This window comes from Orcinus orca, chromosome 4 (genome assembly GCF_937001465.1).
Source record: "Orcinus orca chromosome 4, mOrcOrc1.1, whole genome shotgun sequence".
In the NCBI taxonomy this organism is placed as follows: Eukaryota; Metazoa; Chordata; class Mammalia; order Artiodactyla; family Delphinidae; genus Orcinus; species Orcinus orca.
In genome coordinates, this window is record NC_064562.1 from 124,652,902 (window position 1) to 124,675,936 (window position 23,035).

Here is a 23,035-nt window from a genome sequence, read left to right on the forward strand (position 1 = left end):
TTTTGTGTGGAGGCACATTAAAACCTTGTAAACGTCTTGTTCCTTATCAAACTTTAAATTCATTTATTTACTTAATTATATCACAGTGGGCTCATGGTTTCCTATTTTCTTCAATGGATTATAATCTGTTACTATCAGTATTTGTTTTACTGCCCAAATCGTTCCAGATTTGATCATTGAGACTCCCTTCAAGCTGACTGGTGTGTCCTTTTGCTATGTCTCCCATCATTCATTGAGCACTTCCTTGCTTTCCAAGCTCATCTTGTCCTTTCCATGCCCCAGCCCTGGAATTAGCCATTTCTTCAAGGAGCTCTGGTTCCCTTTGGATAAGAATTGTATTTAGAAGCCAAGAACGGGATGCCACATATGCTCATTATTGGGAGTTACTGTTCACAGTCCCCTTCAAACAATTTTTATATATTTTTTAATATAAAAATATAAGTATATAAAATTTAAATCTTTTTCATTTATATACACATATACATTCAATCTTTTTTGAAGTACTATATTTATTTTGTTGGTTTTATTTATTTATATTTTTACATATTAAAAAGCATGAATTCATACCAATACTTCCAATTTCATTCCAGTACTACAGGGTTCATTCCAGTTTTCTCACTTTCCATAGTGTAGCTAGCTCCCTTCTTTGACAGAATAAGTCTGGCTTCCATTATTCTTGATATTTTTGCTTATTTGGTAAGTTTTCCGGTATGTGACAGCCTCTCATCTCTGCCACTAGTCCTTTCCTGCATAGATGACTTCCTTACCTGATTTGGGCTCCAACACCTGCTTCTGAGCCTACCTTCCACGTGGATGCCCTCTTCACTCCCATTCAGGTTCTGCTACCCCCCCACTAATCCCCCTTACGCTATGTGGCCAGCCTCCTTGCCATGCTTAGGTTCCGATACACCCCTGCCAGCTGCCGCTCTGCGTGGACGCCCTCTAGCCACGCTTGGATTCAGACTCCCCACTTCGGGCCACTCCTCTCCCCTTGAGGACCCTTCTCAGAATGAATCTTTAAATTAAATAGACTGAATCCCAAGCAGGAAAATGAAATTAGATCTGTACCTGACACACTTTGGGGAAACTGTAGAACCCCAGAAGTAGAAAGATGGAAGAAAATCTTTCAGAAAGTCTTAAATTTACAGAAGATGTGATAATAGAGGGCAGAAGGCAAAGGAATGTCTTCAAAGTTCTGAGGGGAAGTAACAACTTGGAACTTTATATCCAGTAAACTGTTATTTTCAACAGCATTAAGTTTAAGAGATTAAAAGATTCTTACTGAAAGTTCTCAGGAAGCATGAAATCGAACACATCAATAAACAGGATGTAAGAAGAAATGGAGAGCAAAATATTTGGAAAACTTACAGATGAATCTAAGAAACAATCACTATATAAAACAACATGAGATGCTAATTTGGGGGTTCTAAAAAAATAAGGTCAAAATAATCTATTCTTAATTGTGATTGATAGTGTCTAAGATCCTGTTGTTGTTCAGCCGTAGGGTAGAGGAATTAACTTTACACACTAAGCCAAGTAAGAATGTCTCAGAATATAAACGGCAAACACTAAAAGGCTAGAAGAAAAATACAAAACCCATATACTTCCAAACCAATAAAGAGAGACAAAGGAGTCTAAAGAAACAGTTAAATTATTAGGAGATAAGAAAGAAGAAGGAAGCAAAAGAAAATCAGGGTAAACAGAAAGCACAAAATAAGGTGACAGATATCCAAATTTATCTGAACTACAATAAATATAAACAGATTAAACTCAATAGGAAAAGGACAGAAATTGAATTTATAACATAGACTGAGGGTTTACTACTCATACATAGGCTCTCAGTGAACACACTAATCAAAGTTCTAGTGAGCAAAATTTAACATGGAAGGAATAAGAATGCAGAAGAAATGTTGAACAAGGAAATGGGTAAAATGCAAGCATAAAAAAAGAATGAAACTCAGTCATTTTAAACCATATTTTATGTACCACCTACAGTGGAGTTCTGTGGAATGTTTGAAGCAAGCAGATAAACTGCTTGGTTACATAATTGTTTTGCTTTGAAGCTTATCCTTGGGTTCATTAGTTTTCCACCCTGTGGTGCATCATGATTTTTTTGTAGAACCTCACACTGAGCTCCAAGCTTTCATGATTTCTTTTTGCTTCTCTGGACAAAAACAAAAATCAAACTCCTATATAGCAACTCTCTTTTGATGTTCTCTTCTGACTTGTCTCTAGATTTATATTTTAAATCTGCCCAACAAAAATTGCATTTTGTAGCACACACTAGGCAGTTGTCTTAATTAATACTCCAGTCTCTTTCAGGTACTACATGAATCATCACTGTTAAAATAAATTTTTCTTTTTGATCTGAGCAGACCGAGAAGAGTAGTTAATATGCAACATGATTGAAACAAAAGAAACAGGAATAACAGCATATAGCAGTTGGCTAGCAACCAATAATAACTTTCACTTACTGACTGTAGATTCTCAGCCAGGCCACATTTTTTTTTTTTTTTTTTTTTTTGCGGTACGCGGGCCTCTCACTGTTGTGGCCTCTCCCGTTGCAGAGCACAGGCTCCAGACACGCAGGCTCAGCGGCCATGGGTCACGGGCCTAGCCGCTCCGCGGCATTTGGGATCTTCCCAGACCGGGGCACGAACCCGTGTCCCCTGCATCGGCAGGCGGACTCTCAACCACTGGGCCACCAGGGAAGCCCAAGGCCACATTTATATCACTCTAACCACTTGGCATTTAAGCCAGTGATCCTTCATTCTCTGGACTGACCTCAGCAGAAGCCCTGAAATTACATTCGTGTGTGTATGTGTATGTATATGTATGTGTATCCCTCCCTCCCTCCCTCCCTCCCTTCGCTCCTTCTTTCCTCCTTTCTTCATTCAACAAAGAAATGCTTTTGAGAGCAAAATTCTAAAGAAGGATTACAACCCAGAGAGAAGATACTAGACTAATTTGCTTGTCCTACTCTAGTCTGTTACAAAACATATTGAAATAGTAGAGTATACTGACTGAAACATAAATTATTTGCAATTAATAAATTGGTTTCAACATCATTGCATGAATGCAGTTTCTTAAGATTTGTTTGTAATAGAAGTACCTAGTATTTTATCCTTCTGGTTCAGATCACTTGTACCTGGGAGCCTTCTTTACATGGGTTTCAACAGTGTGGAGCTGGTTTTAACAGGTGTTTCTATCTTCCCAGGATCCCTTCTTTACTCTTCATCTGGAAATAGAGCCCATGGCTCCCCACAGGTGTGGGCACAGTGTGTGATAACCTGAGCCAGGATCCTTTTTCCCACAGGGTGACAGTACAGCGAAGCAGTTTAAAGAGTCGGGGCTTCTAACAGCTTGACAGTGTGCTCACTTATCAGCTGTGTGACTTTAGACAGAGTACTTAATCTCCCTGTGTTCAGTATTCTGATAATTGAAAGATGGGAAATAACCTGCACACAAATGTTTATAGAAGCTTTATTCATAATTGCCAAATTCATAATTGGAAGCATTCAAGTTAAGTTAGTCAATAGATAAATTGTGGTACATCCAGACAAAGGAATATTAAAGCACTAAAAAGAAATGAGCAATATAGACAATAATGTGTTATAATCGCTGAACTTGCTAGGAGACTAGATCTTAATTATTCCCACCACAAAAAAGAAATGATACTTATGTGATGTGATAGAGATGCTAACTATCGCTACAGCGGCAATCATGTTACAGTGTATAAATGCATCCGATCAACGTGCTGTACACTTAAATTTACAGAATGTTGTATGTCAAATATATTTAAATAAAAAATTATAAAGAACAAAGAAATGAGCCATCAAGCTATGAAAGGACATGGAACAATCTTAAATGTGTATTACTAAGTGGAAGGAGCCAATCTGAAAAGGCTACATACTATATGATTGCAACTACGTGACATTCTCGAAAAGGCAAAACTATGGAGACAGTAAAAGGATCTGTGGTGGCTGGGGGTTAGAGAGGAGCAAGGGATGAGACGAATAGGAAGAGCAGAGGATTTTTAGGGCAGTGAGGCTACTCCCTGTGATACTACGATGGTGGATGTGTCAAAACCCATAGAATGTACAGCACCAAGAGTGAACCCTAATATAAACTACGAACTTTGGGTGATAAAGGTGTTCAATATAGGTTCACGGATTGTAACAGATGTACCACTCTGGTGCTGGATGAAAGGCCAGGAGTATATGAGAACTCTGTACTCTCTGCTCAATTTTACTGTTCTAAAACTGAGCTAAAAAAAAAAAAGTGGGGGAGAGGCATGCGGGATTAGCCCCACAGGCTCTCGTTTGCCAACTCCAGTTCTCCAGTGACTTCCTATTATATCAATGTTCAGTCAAGTGATAAGTGAGCACTAAATACATTTGAATGGGAAAAAGATGGGAAGTAATAGTATGTAGCTCATGCAATTTCTATAAAGATTAAGTAAGATACTGCATGTAAAACATTTAGTTATATAAAACAGGGGAGAAGAGTATCCTAAACACAGAACAGCATGTTATGCCCCTGAGATTTGAGAAACTTGTCATGTTCTAGGAATCGAAGGATGACAGTAGGATCAGAGTAAGGAAAGCAAGGAAGAAGGGGGGAATGAGATGAGATTGGCAAGACAAGGAGTGTCTAGGTCATGTAGCATCTCATTGGCCGTGATAAGCTTTTATTCTGTTGAAGTGTGAAGGGGAATCCATTGAAGAATTTTAAGCAGAGGAATGTGGTGATACTATTTACCTCTTAAGAAGATCACTTTTGATGCGTTAAGGACGGTACCATGGAGGAGAGCAAGGGTAGAAGCAAATGAACAAGTTTGGAAACTGCTGCAGTAGATAATGGTGGCCTGGACTGGAGCATTAACAATAAAAATGGAGAGAAATGGATGAACTATGTAGGTAGAATGGATGGGTGGATGGAATTGATGGACTCAAGAATGACTCCTGGCTTTGACTTCAACAGCCAGGGAGGTGACGGGTCAGTTATTACAGGGAAAGATGAACCAGAGGAAGGGGTTTCAGGGGGAAATCAAGAGTTTTGTTCTGGATAAATTCACTTTCAGATGTATGTGATTATGTGAGGGGAGGTGTTAGTCAAGTATTGGATGTCCTAGTCTGGACCTCAGGAGGGGTCTGGCTACGTGGTTGAGGGGCTGGAGATAGAAGCCTGTTGGTAGTATGTTGGGGTTTTTTTTTATTATTATTATTGAGGTATAGTTGTACAATATTATATAAGTTTCAGGTGAACAACATAGTGATTCAAAATTCTTAAAGGTTATACTCTGGTTATAGTTATTATCAAATATTCCCTGTGCTGTACAACACGTCTTTGTAACTTATTTATTTTATACATAATAGTTTGTACATCTTAAGATAGGTTGTTACCCCTGTCTTGCCTGCCCCACCCCCGTTGGTACTTTGTTTGACTGAATGGGAACCTTACACTTGTACGGTGTTGTAAGTCTCAATAAAACTGGAAGAAAAACAGTTTTTTAAAGAGTGAATGGGAGTTGAAGATGAACCAGTGTAGACAAAATGAAAAGTTTGGCCAAGGAGGATGAGAGGTATTATAGCATGTTTGCTGATTGTATTGAACCTGTAGAGTGTGAGAGGCAGTGATTAAGAGGGAGTTAGGATTCTGAGAAAGCTTTGCCAGGTATAAGATGGAGAACACCTGAGGAGGGATTGACCTTTGAAAATGAAGGTCACTTGACTGCAGTAGGAGGGAAGGAAGCAATGGTGGGAACAGATGGAGTTCTGTAGGTTTTATGGTGGGAAGATGAGAGCACTGAGTGTAAGAGTTGGCCACACAGGGTGGGTACACTGGGCAGGGCTTTCCAGGCAGGGATGGGAATAAGTGTGAAGGCAAGGAAGCATGAACAGTGTGCCATATTCGAGAGAGGGCAACACGCTCTGCATATCTGAAATAGAGGGTTGGGAGGGGGCCGGTGCTGGTCATGCTAAGGGGAGGCGGGATAAGCGGACAAGAATCAGCTCGTGGAAAGCTTTCTTTGGAGTTGTTTCCCTTTGCAGTAGAGAACAAATAGAGGTTTTTAAATCTAGAAATAGTTTGACTTTATGTAATTTTAGAAAATTGGAGTAGATCTTAATCTGGAACAGATTGGTGGGAGAGGCCAGTTAGGAAACTGTTACAGTGATCTGGGTGAGATGATGAGGATCTAAACTAGAGCAGTGGAGGTGGGGACAGACGCGGAAGGATGGGTTTGAGAGCTCTGTAAGAAGTAGAACTAGGGTTTCCCTGGTGGCGCAGTGGTTGAGAGTCCGCCTGCCGATGCAGGGGACGCGGGTTCGTGCCCCGGTCCGGGAAGATCCCATGTGCCGTGGAGCGGCTGGGCCCGTGAGCCATGGCCGCTGAGCCTGCACATCCGGAGCCTGTGCTCCGCAACAGGAGAGGCCACAACAGTGAGAGGCCCGCGTACCGCAAAAAAAAAAAAAAAAAAAAAAAAAAAAGAACCAGTAGGCCCTAGTGACAGTTCAGTTGTAACTACTGGTCTACTAGCTATTTTATGGAATATTAGTTGCTTAGGATAACTCTCTAGTTATCTGCGCCTCTAATCTAATGACTAGTAATTAGTGGTGTGAGTCCATCAAGGAGAAGATCAGGTCCATGGAGGAACAAGAAAGAGCTTTGTTCAGGAGGTACTGAGCTTGAGGTACCTGCGGGCTGTCCCAGTGAAGATGTCTGGTAAGCCTGTCTGAGGATGAGCCTCCAGGGGGAAGTTTGTTGCTCCAGGGATGCTCAACCGGGTCTGTTATTGTTTGATTCTGAATCTTATGAAGATTTGCCTCTTTGGGTTCAGATTAATAATTTGGGTGTTCCACTGAGTAAAACATGAAAGAAAGAAAATGTTCCCCCCAAAGTTTGATAATACATTATCAGGATCCTAAAACTATTACTACTTTATGATCCAGTCATTCTGGAATCTACCCTAAAGAAAAAAAAATGCAAACAAAGAACTGCCCTGGTGGTGCAGTGGTTAAGAATCCACCTGCCAATACAGGGGACACGGGTTCGAGCCCTGGTCTGGGAAGATCCCACATGCCACAGAGCAACTAAGCCTGTGCGCCACAACTACTGAGCCTGCGCTCTAGAGTCCACAAGCCACAGCTACTGAGCACACGTGCCACAACTACTGAAGCCCATGCGCCTGGAGCCCATGCTCTGCAACAAGAGAAGCCACCGCAATGAGAAGCCCGTGCGCTGCAACGAAGAGTAGCCCCCTCTCGCTGCAACTAGAGAAAGCCTGCGCGCAGCAACGAAGACCCGATGCATCCAAAAATAAAAAAATAAATTTCTATAAAAAAATGCAAACAGATTTACGTGCAAAGATGTTTTGAATCAGTTTAGTTGTAATGGTGAAAGTGAAATACAATATACATAGAAAATAAACTAGAAGGTATACGTCAGTGTTAACTGATAATTCCAGATGATGGCCTTATTGATGACTTTTATTTTTTTCTTTTTGTGAGTCTGTGATTTATAGATTTTTCTAAAATGAGCATGCATTCCTCTCTGACACAGAAAAAAAATTCATAGAAATGGTATATAAAATGGAAATGTCCAACAATAGGTATATAAATAATAAATTCTGTTGCATCTGTAGGATAAGTGGCTATGGAGCAGTTTAAATTATTTTGTTTATGAAAGTTTTTAATGAAGTAAGAAAATGCTTATAAAACATTAATGATCAGCTCTCAACTCTGATTATATGAGCATATATATATCTGTGGAAAGGCTGGCGTAAGTCAGGGGTTGGTGGAATTGGGGATGCTCATTTTCTCTATTTTCCAAGTTTCCACAATGAGCTTTTATTACATTTCTTTTCATCTTTTTGAAAAACTTTCTGATTTCTATAGGGTTTTTTGCTTCTTTTTCCTACTTTCCTTGAAAAAGCTTGTTCTATCCTTTTTCCTTTTCTACCACTGTAGAAACTGTACTTCGAATGGTTTCCTTTAAGTGTTTAATATACACATACTCAATTATAACTTTCCTAACAAAGTCTTAGGTTTCTCACCATCTTTGCCCTCCTCTGAACGTGACGAGGGTCTTCACAGGTTCTAAGAATCCACTGACTAGAGCATATGCCACATCTTGTTTAGCTTTCCACTTGTTTTAACACAAAAAATGGTTTAAAATTTCTTACGGTAAGTTTATTTACCAACATATTTTATGGCTTTGGCTTCGTATTAGTTTCCTAGGGCTTCCATAATAAGAGTTCCTCAGATTCAGTAGCTTAAACAACAGATTGACTTTCTCACAATTCTGGAAGCCAGAAGTCTGAGGTAAAGGTGTTGGCAGGGTTGGTTTCTTCTGAGGCCTCTCTCCTTGGCTTGTGGACGGCTGCCTTCTCATTGTGTCCTCGTAGGGTTTTCCTCTGTGTGCGCACGTGTCTGTGTCCAAATCTCCTCTTTTTATAAGGACACCAGTCACATTGGATTAGCGCCCACACTCATGACCTCATTTTAACTTAATTACCTCTTTAAAATACAGTCACATTCTGAGGTCTTGGGGATTAGGACTCTGACATATGAATTTGGTGGGGAGTTGGGGACACAACTCAGCCCGTAACTGTGTTCTCCTGCATCTGGGTTTAGTTCCCTTCTCTCTAGGAAGTTCCTTAGCAAAGATGTGTGGGAAAGAAACTATGATCTCTGTACATCTGAAAATCTCTTCATTTCCTTCAACCTTAAGTAATGTTCCTAAGTATAATGTTTTAGATTGATAGTTATTTTCCCTTAGCACCTTGAAGATATTCATACATTCATTTACCATGTATTTATTGAGCCCCTGTAGTATGTCAGGTACTATACTATTCCAGGCGCTGGAACTACAGTAGTCAGCCAGAGAGTATGCTCTCTAGAGGGACAAAATGAAATAGCATTTGTACAGTTGTATGAAGATAAGTTTTCATTTCTCTTGGGTAAACAGCTAGGAGTGGTATTGCTGTGTCACATGGAAGTGTGTGTTTAACTTCATAAGAATACTGCTAAAGGTTTTCCAGAATGGTTGTACCATTTTACATTCTTGCCAGCAGTGTATGAGATTGACTGCTTTTTAAAGGTTTAAAGTTTCTGTATCTTTCTGTGTTGTACCTCGGTGAAATATTGTCTAATTCACTAGTTTTCTTTTCTATTGACTTTATCTAGTCTAGAATTTATTTAGTTCATTAAAGCTGGGTTTTTTACATGTATATAGATTTTCTCCATTTTTGCCTTAGAAATCCCTAATTAGTTGATCCAAGTTACTAATTTTTGTTTTATTTCTCCCAGTTTAGTATCATAATTTCTTATTGATTTTCTGGAGGCTAATTCTCCTTTTTATCTCTTTGAAGACTCTAAATATAATTTGTGTTAAAGTCAGTTTTGGGCGACTCTCTTATTTTTATTTTCCCTAAGTGGAATTAAGGGAAATCGTCTAAATAAATTTGTTGGTTCCTTCTTAGCATTTAATTTCTCATATAGTAAAATTCTGGATTACAGACTCTAAGTAGGAGTTTATTTTTCATTCTGTACTCACCCCTTTCTGGATAGTAATTTTATATTGCCTCCAACCGGGCTTTTGTGGCCAGAGCTCAGAATTGGTTCTTAAAGTGCCACCTTAAGGTCCCTGTCCGGGGAGGTTGCTGTGATATTGGTGATATCACAGATCAAGTCATCAAATCACTGGAAAGCTTGGCTTGATCTTGCCATGGGCTACTTTAGTCTGTCCTACCCAAAAAGAGTCAAACTCTTAGTTATGTCTTCTGTTCTGGACTATTAACAGATAATTTTTGGGAAAAGGTAAAAATACGACTCTCATACAGTTATAAGAATGAACATGCATCAAAGAATTTATTTTACTCTTATGATATGAAGGAAACCAGGCAGATGTAATATCCAGTTAAAAGGAAAAATCAAAACAGCACAAATTTATGTGGAGAAAAGAATGTTAAGATGAATGCAGGTAGAGATAAAACCAGTGTTTGGGTTAGTGTGGGGTGTCAATTACATCACTGCCAGATTGGACAAAAAAGTGACATACCTGTCAGTTACCTACAGCTCACAAGTAGTTCCAAAATGGCTTCAGACCAGTGAACAGGACTAGAATGTGATAACTTGACAAAGTGTGCTGTGCGCTATGAACAACAGTCAAGACATGGAAACAACCTGAGTGTCCATCGACAGAGGAATGGATAAAGATGTGGTACATATATACAGTGGAGTATTACCCAGACATTTCTCCAAAGAAGATATACAGATGGCCAAGAGGCACATGAAAAGATGCTTAACATCACTAGTTATTAGAGAAATGCAAGTCAAAACTACAGTGAGATATCACCTCACACCGGTCAGAATGGCCATCATCAAAAAAGCTGCAAACAATAAATGCTGGAGAGGGCATGGAGAAAAGGGAACCCTCCTACACTGGTAGGAATGTAAATTGGTACAGCCACTATGGAGGACAGTATGGAGGTTCCTTAAAAAACTAAAAATAGAGCCAGCATATGATCCAGCAATCCCAGTCTTGGGTATACGTCCAGAGGAAAACATGGTTCAGAAGGATACATGCACCTCAATGTTCATCGCCACAGTTTACGACAGCCAAGACATGGAAGCAACCTGAATGTCCACTGACAGATAAGTAGGTACATATATATGATGAAATATTACTCAGCCATTAAAAAGAATGAAATAATGCCATTTGCAGCAAAATGGATGGACCTGGAGATCATCATACTAAGTGAAGTAAGTCAGACAGAGAAAGACAAATATCATAAGATATCGCTTACATGTGGAATCTAATAAAGAAAAGATACAAATGAACTTATCTACAAAACAGAAACAGACTTACAGACTTAGAGAATGAATTATCAAATTTATCATTACCAGGGGAAGGGGTGGGGGAAGGGATAGATTGAGAGTCTGGGATTGACATGTACACACTGCTGTATTTAAAATAAAATGCCTTTCCTGAAAAGAAAAAAGTCTACAAATAACAAATGCTGGAGAGGGTGTGGTGAAAAGGGAGCCCTCCTACACTGGTGGTGGGAATGTAAGTTGGTAAAGCCACTGTGGAGAACAGTATGGAGGTTCCTCAGAAAACTGAAAATAGAATTACCACATGATCCAGCAACCCCACTCCTGCGTATATATCCAGATGAAATTATAATTCAAAAAGATACATGGGGCTTCCCTGGTGGCGCAGTGGTTGAGAATCTGCCTGCCAATGCAGGGGACACGGGTTCGAGCCCTGGTCTGGGAAGATCCCACATGCCGCAGAGCAACTGGGCCCATGAGCCACAATTACTGAGCCTGCGCGTCTGGAGCCTGTGCTCCGCAACAAGAGAGGCCGTGATAGTGAGAGGCCCGCGCACCGCAATGAAGAGCGGCCCCCGCTTGCCACAACTAGAGAAAGCCCTCGCACAGAAATGAAGACCCAACACAGCCATAAATAAAAAATAAATAAAGCAAAACTGTCAACAAGTAAAAATAAAATAAACACTATAAAAAAAAAAGATACATGCACCCCTATGTTCATAGCAGCACTATTTACAATAGCCAAGACATGAAAACAACCTAAATGTCCATCAGCAGATGAATGGATAAAGAAGATGTGGTACATATGCACAGTGGAATACTACTCAGCCATAAAAAATGAAATAATGCCGTTTGCAGAAACAATGGATGCAGCTAGAGATTATAATACTAAGTGAAGTAAGTCAGAAAGAGAAAGACAAATACCGTATGATATCACTTATATGTGGAATGAACATATATGTGGAATGAACATTCTTTCCTTTCCCTTTCCCTTTCCTTTCTGCCAAACTCGTCCCCTTCTTTTTCTCACAACCCGTTTCTTCCCGAACCCTCTGCCTGTCAAAGATCATGGCAGTTGGTATGTCTTGAAGCTGGAATTCCAGCTTAGTTCTGATAGCAAAGCCTGTGCCCTTCGCACTCAACCATCATGACTCTGCAGGAAGACTTAGGAAATGGCCTTTGAGCTGGGCCTGGAGGGAATGACAGGGTTTGTTAGGCAGAAGTGGATAAAGAAGGCGACACTTTAATACATCGGTGGCACACAGCTCGTCTGCCTGGGGCCTAAGCTCCTGCCGTAAGAGAACAGTAAGTGGTGGAGCTGTGGAGGGGAGGTGGCCTATACTGCTCATGTGAGGCGCGTAGACCCTCCCTTATACTTGCTTGACGCTTTGTTTGTTTAATTTTTATATCTGCTCTGCAAGGTAGATGTTGTTATCCCACCTAACCCTTCAGAGAACAAAAGCACAGTCCTGTGACTTATCTGTGATCTCCTGCTATTAAGTGGCTAAACTGAGTTTAGAACTCCAGGGTCACTGTTCTTTCTACTTTATATAAACTGTTGAAGTCCCTGGGGTTTTAAGCAGGGTGTGAAGTGATTAGAATTGTATTTAGGAAAAAGATGTGATAAAAGAGAAGCCTGAGTCACCTTTTGACCTGATACTGAATATCATTTGAAGGCAGTAACCCTTGTCCCAGCACTAAAATTTGGAGTTCAAAGTGATTCTATGCAGAAGATTAGAAATAGTGCCCTGAAGGCCTCAGAGGGTCTGCTAGAACCCAGCTACTCAAAAGGGTGACCTTCACACCTGTAACTTCAGTATAACCCTGGGGCTTATTAAAAATGCAAATTCTCATACCCCTACCTCAGACTTACTAGATCAAAAATCTAGTAAAGGTGGAGTCCAGGAAGCTGTGTTTTTAACAAGCCCTGTCTATTTAGCAGTGGACAGTATTGTAGTAGCCAGGTGATTCTTAGGTACGCAAAAGCTTGAGAAAGCTTTAATATTCTTCCCTGGCCACTCTGCCTTCTTTCAACATTTCCTGGTTGTCAAGTGGTTGCCTCTAAAATGATAATTGTAGTAGAGAAACTTCATCAGCACATTAAATGGTAAGTACTTTATGAGCAGGAATTATCATCTTTGGCATGTAGGAATTTGACTTATAAACTGTCTTTAGCATTATATAAACTCTAGCGTAAATTTTAACTCAACGTGTAAAGGTGGCAGTATATGGAAAAAAGTTTGGAAGGATACACACCAAACCACTGTTAAAGAAGAAGTTATTCATGACACTTGTTAAGGAATGTAAGGTAGACTTTATTCTGGGGGACTGCTACAGTGGGGTTTTGTAATAGGGGAGAGAGATTGGGCTCATCCCTTTCACAACTGGGAACAGTGGGGATTTATATCCAACGAGCAGAGTTGGAGGGGCAGTGGATGGGAATACTAAGAGGATGGAGTAATTCTTTGCTCACCTGACCTAGCAGGATTCTTGTTGAAGACAGACTAGGGTGATCAGATAATACCTGGGGAATAGTGGAGGATGAGGAATTTGATCAGACACTGAGGGTTGGGGGGTTCTGGCTAAACTAACTCAACAACATTCTTGCTAAAGCTGGCCTCCTGGAGGACATGCACAAGGATGGGGCTTAGTCAGGCTTAGAGGACACTGACTAAAGTTTGGTTGAGGAGGGAGTCTTTGTCACCACTGCCATGATTAATACAGGGCTTCTCTGGTGGAGCAGTGGTTAAGAATCTGCCTGCCAGTGCAGGGGACATGGGTTCGAGCCCTGGTCCGGGAAGATCCCACATGCCATGGAGCAACTTAAGCCCGTGCGCCACAACTACTGAGCCTGCGCTCTAGAGCCCGCGAGCCACAACTACTGAGCCTGTGCGCCTAGAGCCCGTGCTCCACAACAAGAAACCCGCGCACCGCAACGAAGAGTAGCCCCTGCTCGCCACAACTAGACAAAGCCCGTGCACAGCAACAAAGACCCAACACAACCAAAAAAATAAATAATTAATTAATTTTTAAAAAACCCACCAATACAAACCCTAAAAATACATCCCATAGTAAGGTAGCCATTCAGATGTTCTAGACCCAGCAGTGCCGTCCAGTAGAACTTTCTGTGATGATGGAAATGATCTATTTCTGTGCTGTCCAATACGGTAGCTACTAGACCCAGAGCTATAGAGCAGTTGAAATGTGGCAAAGGTGACTGACTGTGAGAAACTGAATTTTTAGTGTTATTTAATTTTAAGTGATTTAACTTTAAATGGCTGCATGTGACTAGTGGCTCCCATATGGGACAACACAGTCAGAAAGGTCTAGTGAGCTTCTCTAAGGGCTTACCTGGGTATGTGTGGGACGCTGAAGTTTTCGTCATGCTTGCCATACAACGTTAAAACAGTCTTCAAGTACAGACACTTATTTCAGCTTTCCCACTTTTCCTAAAAGAAAAAAAATCATTTTTTTCTTACAGGTTTTGTGTGAGAAACTATGTGGAAATCTGAAATTGTATCAGTCAAATCTTTATAGTACAGTGGGGCCATCTGACGGTAAGTTTTCTTATCACTTCTTTGATTCCCCATGCTAATTTATTTCCAGTCTTCCAAATAAAGTGAGAAGTGTGAGTTTTGAGCAAAATAGACTTTTCTTGTATTGCCCCTCCCACCCCCCCTCGGAGTTCAGTTCCTTCCTTTTCTGCTCCCATAAGATCTCTGATGTCTTTTGGCAAACTCCCACTCCAGCAATCAAAGGAGTTACAGATGACTTAGAAGCAGTTTCTGCCCTCAATAAGTTTTTACCTAGGAAGACTCTAAGCAGATAATTATAATAAAGTGTGATACATGCTTAATAAAATGTTATAGAATGAGGGGAATATGTAAACTAGTATAATGAAGGCACTGTAGGCGTGATGTAAATGATTATAGGCATTCAGAGGGTTATGAATTCCATAGGCATCCCTTCTAGAATTTTTGTAGTTAATAATCTTTTAATAATAATTTTAACAGTTATTTTTAAAGGAAATGTTATCCATCCTCTATTACCATCTTTTTTTTTCTTAACAGAAATCACAATTAATTATAAACATGGCCTTCCCTTGGTAACACTTACTTTGCCGTCCAGAAAAGAGCGCTGTCAGTTTGTAGTCAAACCAATGTTATCAACGGTTGGTTCATTCCTTCAGGACCTACAAAATGAAGATAAAGGTATCAAAACGGCTGCCATCTTCACAGCAGGTATATATATGTTTTCTTCAACTTTGTCTTTTTCTCTTCTTCTGAACCTTTGTTTTGGTTCTTTACTTTTCTAGAAACTTGATTCTTTAATTCATTATATAATAAATGGTTGGCAGTTACTGAGTCCGTCACTTTTGAACATCAGTAATATAAAAAAAATTAACCCTATTGAATAAAAAAGAAATGGAATAAGTTTATGCATGTTTTGGTTACTTATTTCATAAACTTAGCCCCCAGATTTTTCTCTGAGAAAATTTTAATGACACAGTCATTAGTGTCTAATTTTCTGTAAGAAATTTGAATAATTAGAAAATGAAATGCAGGCTCAATGATTGAAATAGCCAGTGAATAACTAAAATACACAAATAGTTCATTAACCTTTGTTATAAAGCAGTTATAGTCTAGCGTGTTTTTTGACGAATTAGTTCTCAGGAAAGTATGTGTGTGTGTGTGTGTGTGTGTGTGTGTATATAAATATAAATATATATATATATATATATATATATATAGTTTAATACCAGCAGAGGTGGTTAATCACATAGACATTTAAAATTTAGGATATAGCTTTTATGTTTTCATGGTCTGAGGACATAAAAGGACGTCCTCCTGCCCCTAAAAGAGAATAAAGAATTCTTTTACCCCAGTCCAATATACAGAGGCTACTATAAATATAAATAAGTGAATAAATTTGCACTGTTATTTTATTGTAGTATTACATACTTAGAATAAACTTATTTAAAAGTTAATGATTAATATTGCAGTTTTGAAAGGGAAATTAACATTCTTCTTCCCTATCCAAGTTCAGAACCAATTAAGAGGTAGACATGGAAGTTGGAAAAATAGAGATTAAAGAATTTATTTACTCAACAAATATTGAGCACCTAACAAATGTTGACCTGAAACAAAGAGACTGCCAGATATTTCTCCAGCAAAGATGGATTTATTGCAGATCAGCAGAGAATTGCAATTCAGGGTCTGCAACCATGGTGAGCCACATGTGAGGACTTGCAGGACAAGGGGAGGAGACCGCTTTTATAGAGGAAAAGGAAGTGAGTAGGGCTATAGTAAACAAACAGTCCATGGCTTTTCATTGGCTGAGTCCTTGCTGGGAAAGAAGAGGAGTCTTTCTTCTTCCTGTTGGGCTCTGCTGTCCTCACAGGGTGTGAGAGCTCCCCCTTCTGGTCTCTGGACTCTATTTAATTGAGGTTTCTGTGTATTAATTTTTTTACACTAACATATGCCAGGCACTGTTCTAGATGCTAGAGATAGAGCAAAGAACAACAGAGATTAAAACTCCTGTTCTTAGGGAGCTTACATTTTAAGAGGAGAAAGAAACAAGGTAAAGAAATAAAATATATAATATGTTAGATAATTAGTGTTACAGTCAAAAATAAAGCAGAGTGATGGGGGGTGGGAGTTGTGTGTGTTGGTGGGAGGTGCTCACTCAGGTCACATTTAGGTGAAGACCTGGAAGAGGTGAGAGAAGATGTAGATGGAGACCCGGAAGAGATGAGAGAAGATATAGATGGAAAGAGAGCTCTCCAGGCAGAGGTCCTGAGGTGGGAGCTAACTCCACCCTCAACTGAAAAGGGAGGGAGCTGGGTCCAAGTAGGAGGGGATGGGCAGGTTAGGGAAAGCCTTGTTGTAGGTTATTGTAAGGAATTTGGATTTAACCGGAAGGGGAGTTTCTTCTTGCTAAAACCAGGATCAAAAAAGGTTTTAGTACCGTGACCACAGTGGCCTAATACTTCATCCCTGACTGGACCGACATTCCCGCCCCCCAGTCACAGGAACATCGAAACCCCTGGGCCTTCCCTGCAGGTCAGGGCCTGCCTTCCTCAGAGCAGGGAAGTGCAAACCCAGAACTCAGAAGGGCTCTGAGCACAGTGCTTGCCTGAAATAAGGTTAAAACATTGATGTGTACCCTGCTTGTTTCTAAACAAATAATTTGAGTAGCTTTGAAACATAAAACACAGAGAAAACCCCTAGAAATCATAGAGTAAAGGGGCTCTTTGGACTGAGTGAAAACGCTGTGTTGGGGTTCATATCAGTACTTGCCCAAGAATAAGTGAAAAATTCATCACTGTATCGTTACCTCCTTAAAAGTGTTTCACATCAATCTCTTGCTGTTCCTATAATAGCATAAAGGATAATGTAGTACTTCAACTGAGAAATCATACTCAGTTGATTTCTTTTTATAATAATATTTTAAGGAGCAGGTGTGAAGTCATTTAAATGTAAATTTTTAAATGACACTTGCAAAGTCAGATACAAGGATTTGGTGTGTTGCTGATCTTTTTAAAAAGAGGCTCTGTGGGTGGAATTTGCCTGCATTTAATTTGGGCTTGAAAAGAGTGTTCTAAGCTTGTCACAGTTTTGCCCACAGTGTGGGCTGAGTTATTTGGCAATTCCTGGGAAGATGATCTCACCGCAGCTGATGAACAGGAACCCAAACAGCCAAATTCTAGGAACAGCCCCAGGTGCAGCCTTGACTTGCTGCCTTCTGAACAAAAGAACTGCTGAGAGCCAGACAGGAGGCAGGCAAGCAGGTTCTCCCTGATTTTACTAGCAGTATTACTGTTGTCACGCATATCCGGTTGCATGCAGCCAAGCGATGCCAGGCCAGGCGAAAATATACATCCTGGACTCTGTATCGCGTAATTATATGTAGACCATTCCGAAAGAAGAATGATAGAAACCCCTACCAGTGCCAGTTTTTTGCTTACTGTTCAGTGAGTTTGAATCTTAACACCTGGGTTACATGAAAGTTCAAAAATATAACAGCAAAAGCTAGGCTATATAAGAGGCTGTGCGAAGCACACTGACTCTGACATTCTCCTAGAGATTTTTTTTTTTTTTTTTTCTGAACTGTTCCTGGGATATTTGAAATCACTATTAGAATCTCTCCACCTCTAGGAAATACACCGCACAAGTGCAGATTTACTCCTTCGGTTCAGCTATGTTTGTCGATCTCCCTGCCACCCCCAGCCGCTTGCAGTTTTGCCTCTTGTGGTCTTAGCTCGGCTAGAAAGGGAGGGAGCCCTGTGTGGCGGTGGTTGCGGTGCTACCAAGTTTCAGTCAACGCACATCACTCCCCCTTAGCGGCTAAAAGTAAGAGAGAGGCGGGCTTCCACAAACATTCCTGCCCACGTGCCTCCACAGAGCGGTTAGGCGCGTTTGGCTGCAAGCCGCCGAAATGGGCTCTGACTAAGCAGGGGTGTGTGTCAGCAGGCTCTCTGACTGGAACTGAAAGAAAGCCAGGCCCAGAAGAGGGCAGGAGGGTTTCCCTGGCGGCGCAGTGGTTAGGAATCCGCCTGCCAATGCAGGGGACGTGGGTTCCAGCCCCAGTCCGGGAAGATCCCACATGGAGCAACTAAGCCCGTGCGCCACAACTACTGAGCCCGCACTCTAGAGCCCGCGAGCCACAACTACTGAGCCCACGTGCCACAACTACTAGAGCCCGTGCTCCACAACAAGAGAAGCCACGACAATGAGAAGCCTGCGCACCGCAACGAAGAGTAGCCCCTGCTCGCCGCAACTAGAGAAAGCCTGCGCGCAGCAACGGAGACACAACGCAGCCAAAAATAAATAAATTTAAAAAAATAAAAAAGAAAGAAGAGGGTAGGAGCTGAAGAAGGACGTGAGTAGAGAGGTTAGGCTGGGAACGGCCTGATGGGCTTTGCTGCCAACACCCTCAGCCCCTCCGCCGTCACCTGCACTGCTCTGGCCTTGCATGACCGTCCGCAGGTACAGTCCCACGAGGGACGTCAGCCTGGGTCCCAGCGCCGCCGACAGAGTGGGAGATGGGGTGCCTGCCTGCTCTTCTTGGTCCACTGTAATGAGCAGTAGAGCAGCAAGAGAGGATTCCCTCCCGGCGGGAACAGTATCGGGTATGGGAAAGCCCCCCACCAGAACAGACAGATGTCCACTACTGTATTGTAGAGACCTGGATTAGCAAGTGTTTTTCCATATGTTGAAACATGGTTCTTACTGTTGTAAAACAAGGACTTATTTTTGCATTTTCAGATGGCAGTGAAATTGCAGCTTCAACCTTGATGGAAATCTTGCTAATGAATGATTTTAGACTTGTCATTAATAAAATCACATACGATGTGCAGTGCCCTAAGAAAGGTAAGAAACACAGCTATGCAAGTATCTTAACACTTCCCTTTCGCTGTGGGCCTTTTTCAGGGAGCAGCCTTATCCTAAGAATTTGTTTTAGTTAACCAAATGACCAAGAAGGCTTTGGAGAGCCAATGTGTAAGCTTTTCTAGCAAGGGTAGAAATGATTGGTAGAAGTCATCTGTCAGAGCTTTTAGGCTCATATACTCTTTTTAGACTTTTAAGGCTTCATTTTAGGATCTTGAATGCTTAATCTGACATTATTGGGTTAAGAAGAAGTGGACCTGAAAATCAGGAACTCAAGTGTATACCGTTGTACAGGTCTTCACTTTTTTTTTTTTTTTAAGTAGGTTTTCTTTTTTCTAGCCAGTTTCAGGTTCACAGCGTGGTGGAGCAGAGAGCAGAGAGTTCCCATGAGCTCCACCCCTTCCCCACAGCCTCCCCCACTATCAAGCGCTGGAGTGGAACATTTTCTGTTGTCTGGGCCAAAACATTTGTTCGGTTTCTTCCGTTCGATGGCTCTAGTAGCACATAGCTGTCTTTCATTCATTCAAAACAATTTTGTTAGATTGTATTGTGACAGCTGTCATATCAGCATGCATTTAAAAAAAGACTTATCAAAATTGGTGAATTTGCGCTTCCCTGGTGGTGCAGTGGTTGAGAGTCCACCTGCCGATGCAGGGGACACGGGTTCGTGCCCCGGTCCGGGAAGATCCCACATGCTGTGGAGCGGCTGGGCCCGTGAACCATGGCCGCTGAGCCTGCGCGTCCGGAGCCTGTGCTCCGCAACGGGAGAGGCCACAACAGTGAGAGGCCCGCGTACCGCAAAAAAAAAAAAAAAAAGGAAAATTGGTGAATTTTTGTGTAGCCATTTTAATATGGAAGATGGAAGGAAAAAAGCAACATTTTCAGCATATTATGCTTTATTATTTCAAGAAAGGTAAAAACGCAACTGAAACGCAAAAAAAAGATTTGTGCAGTGTATGGAGAAGTGCTGTGACTGATCAAACATGTGAAAAGTGGTTTGTGAAGTTTCGTGCTGGAGATTTCTCTCTGGACAATGCTCCATGGTTGGGTAGACAAGTTGAAGTTGATAGCGATCAAATTGAAGCAATAATTGAGAACAGTCAACGTTATACCACTCGGGAGATAGCCGACATACTCAAAATATCCAAATCAAGTGTTTAAAATAATCTGCACCATCTTGGTTACGTTAATCGCTTTGATGTTTGGGTTCCACATAAGTTAAGCGAAAAAAACCTTCTTGACCATATTTCCACATGTGATTCTCTACTGAAATGTAATGAAAACGTTCCATTTTTATCTTTTTTTTTAATTTTTGAATTTTATTTTATTTATTTTTTTATACAGCAAGTTCTTATTACTTATCCATTTTATACATATTAGTGTATATATGTCAGTCCCAATCTGCCAATTCATCACACCACCACCATCCCCTGCCCGGCCGCTTCCCCCCTTGGTGTCCATACACCAAGTTCTCTACATCTGTGTCTCAATTTCTGCCCTGAAAACCGGTTCATCTGTACCATTTTTCTAGATTCCACATATATGCATTAATATACGATATTTGTTTTTCTCTTTCTGACTTACTTCACTCTGTATGATGGTCTCTAGATTCATCCACATCTCTACAAATGACCCAATATCGTTCCTTTTTATGGTGAGTAATATTCTATGGTATATATGTACCACATCTTCTTTATCCATTCGTCTGTTGATGGGCATTTAGGTTGCTTCCATGACCTGGCTATTGTAAATAGTGAACATTGGGGTGCATGTGTCTTTTTGAATTATGGTTTTCTCTGGGTATATGCCCAGTAGTGGGATTGCTGGGTCATATGGTAATTCTCTTTTTAGTTTTTTAAGGAACCACCGTACTGTTCTGCATAGTGGCTGTATCAATTTACATTCCCACCAACAGTGCAAGAGGGTTCCCTTTTCTCCACACCCTTTCCAGCATTTGTTGTTTGTAGATTTTCTGAAGATGCCCATTCTAACTGATGTGAGGTGATACCTCACTGTAGTTTTGATTTGCATTTCTCTAATAATCAGTGGTGTTGTGCAGCTTTTCATGTGCCTCTTGGCCATCTGTATGTCTTCTTTGGAGAAATGTCTATTTAGGTCTTCTGCCCATTTTTGGATTGGGTTGTTTGTTTTTTTAATAATGAGCTGCATGAGCTGTTTATATATTTTGGAGATTAATCCTTTGTTGATTTGTTTGCAAATATTTTCTCCCATTCTGTGGGTTGCCTTTTCGTCTTGTTTGTAGTTTCCTTTGCTGTGCAAAAGCTTCTAAGTTTCATTAGGTCCCATTTGTTTATTTTTGTTTTTATTTCTGTTACTCTAGGAGGTGGATCAAAAAAGATCTTGCTGTGATTTATGTCAGAGTGTTCTTCCTATGTTTTCCTCTGAGAGTTTCATAGTGTCGTATCTTACATGTAGGTCTCTAATCCATTTTGAGTTTATTTTTGCATATGGTGTTAGGGAGAGTTCTAATTTCATTCTTTTACATGTAGCTGTCCAGTTTTCGCAGCACGACTTATTGAAGAGACTGTCTTTTCTCCATTGTATATCCTTGCCTCCTTTGTCATAGATTAGTTGACCATAGATGTGTGGGTTTATGTGTGGGCTTTCTATCTTGTTCCATTGATCTGTATTTCTGTTTTTGTGCCAGTACCATATTGTCTTGATTACTGTAGCTTTGTAGTATAGACTGAAGTCAGGAACTCTGATTCCTCCAGCTCCGTTTTTTTCCCTCAAGACTGCTTTGGCTATTCGGGGTCTTTTGTGTCTCCATAGAAATTTTAAGATTTTTTGTTCTAGTTCTGTAAAAAAATGCCATTGGTAATTTGATAGGGATTGCATTGAATCTGTAGATTGCTTTGGGTAGTATAGTCATTTTCACAGTGTTGATTCTTCCAATCCAAGAACATGGTATATCTCTCCATCTGTTGGTATCATCTTTAATTTCTTTCATCAGTGTCTTAAAGTTTTCTGCGTACAGGTCTTTTGTCTCCCTAGGTAGGTTTATTCCTAAGTATTTTATTCTTTTTGTTGCAGTGGTAAATGGGAGTGTTTCCTTAATTTCTCTTTCAGATTTTTCATCATTAGTGTATAGGAATGCAAGAGATTTCTGTGCATTAATTTTATATCCCGCAACTTTACCAGATTCATTGATTAGCTCTAGTCGTTTTCTGGTGGCATCTTTAGTATTCTCTACGTATAGTACAATGTCATCTGCAGACAGTGACAGTTTTACTTCTTCTCTTCCAATTTGTATTCCTTTTATTTCTTTTTCTTCTCTGATTGCCATGGCTAGGACTTCCAAAACTATGTTGAATAATAGTGGTGAGAGTGGACATCCTTGTTTTGTTCCTGATCTTAGAGGAAATGCTTTCAGTTTTTCACCATTGAGAATGATGTTTGCTGTGGGTTTGTCATATATGGCCTTTATTATGTTGAGGTAGGTTCCCTGTCTGCCCACTTTCTGAAGAGTTTTATCATAAATGGGTGTTGAATTGTGTCGAAAGCTTTTTCTGCATCTGTTGAGATGATCATATGGTTTTTATTCTTCAATTTGTTAATATGGTGTATCACATTGATTGATTTGCATATACTGAAGAATCCTTGCATCCCTGGGATAAATCCCACTTGATCATGGTGTGTGATCCTTTTAATGTGTTGTTGGATTCTGTTTGCTACTATTTTGTTGAGGATTTTTGCATCTATATTCATCAGTGATATTGGTCTGTAATTATCTTTTTTTGTAGTATCTTTGTCTGGTTTTGGTATCAGGGTGATGGTGGTCTCATA

General features: G+C 40.5%; 1 protein-coding gene across 1 annotated transcript in view; it reads left to right on the forward strand.

Annotated features, from left to right (window-relative positions):
- Window positions 1–23,035, forward strand: part of MCUB (mitochondrial calcium uniporter dominant negative subunit beta) — a 90,201-nt gene that overhangs the window by 55,624 nt on the left and 11,542 nt on the right. Inside the window, 3 exon segments of the mRNA XM_049709646.1 lie at window positions 14,320–14,395; window positions 14,909–15,079; window positions 19,106–19,210. Of these exon segments, the coding sequence (XP_049565603.1) occupies window positions 14,320–14,395; window positions 14,909–15,079; window positions 19,106–19,210 (352 nt within the window).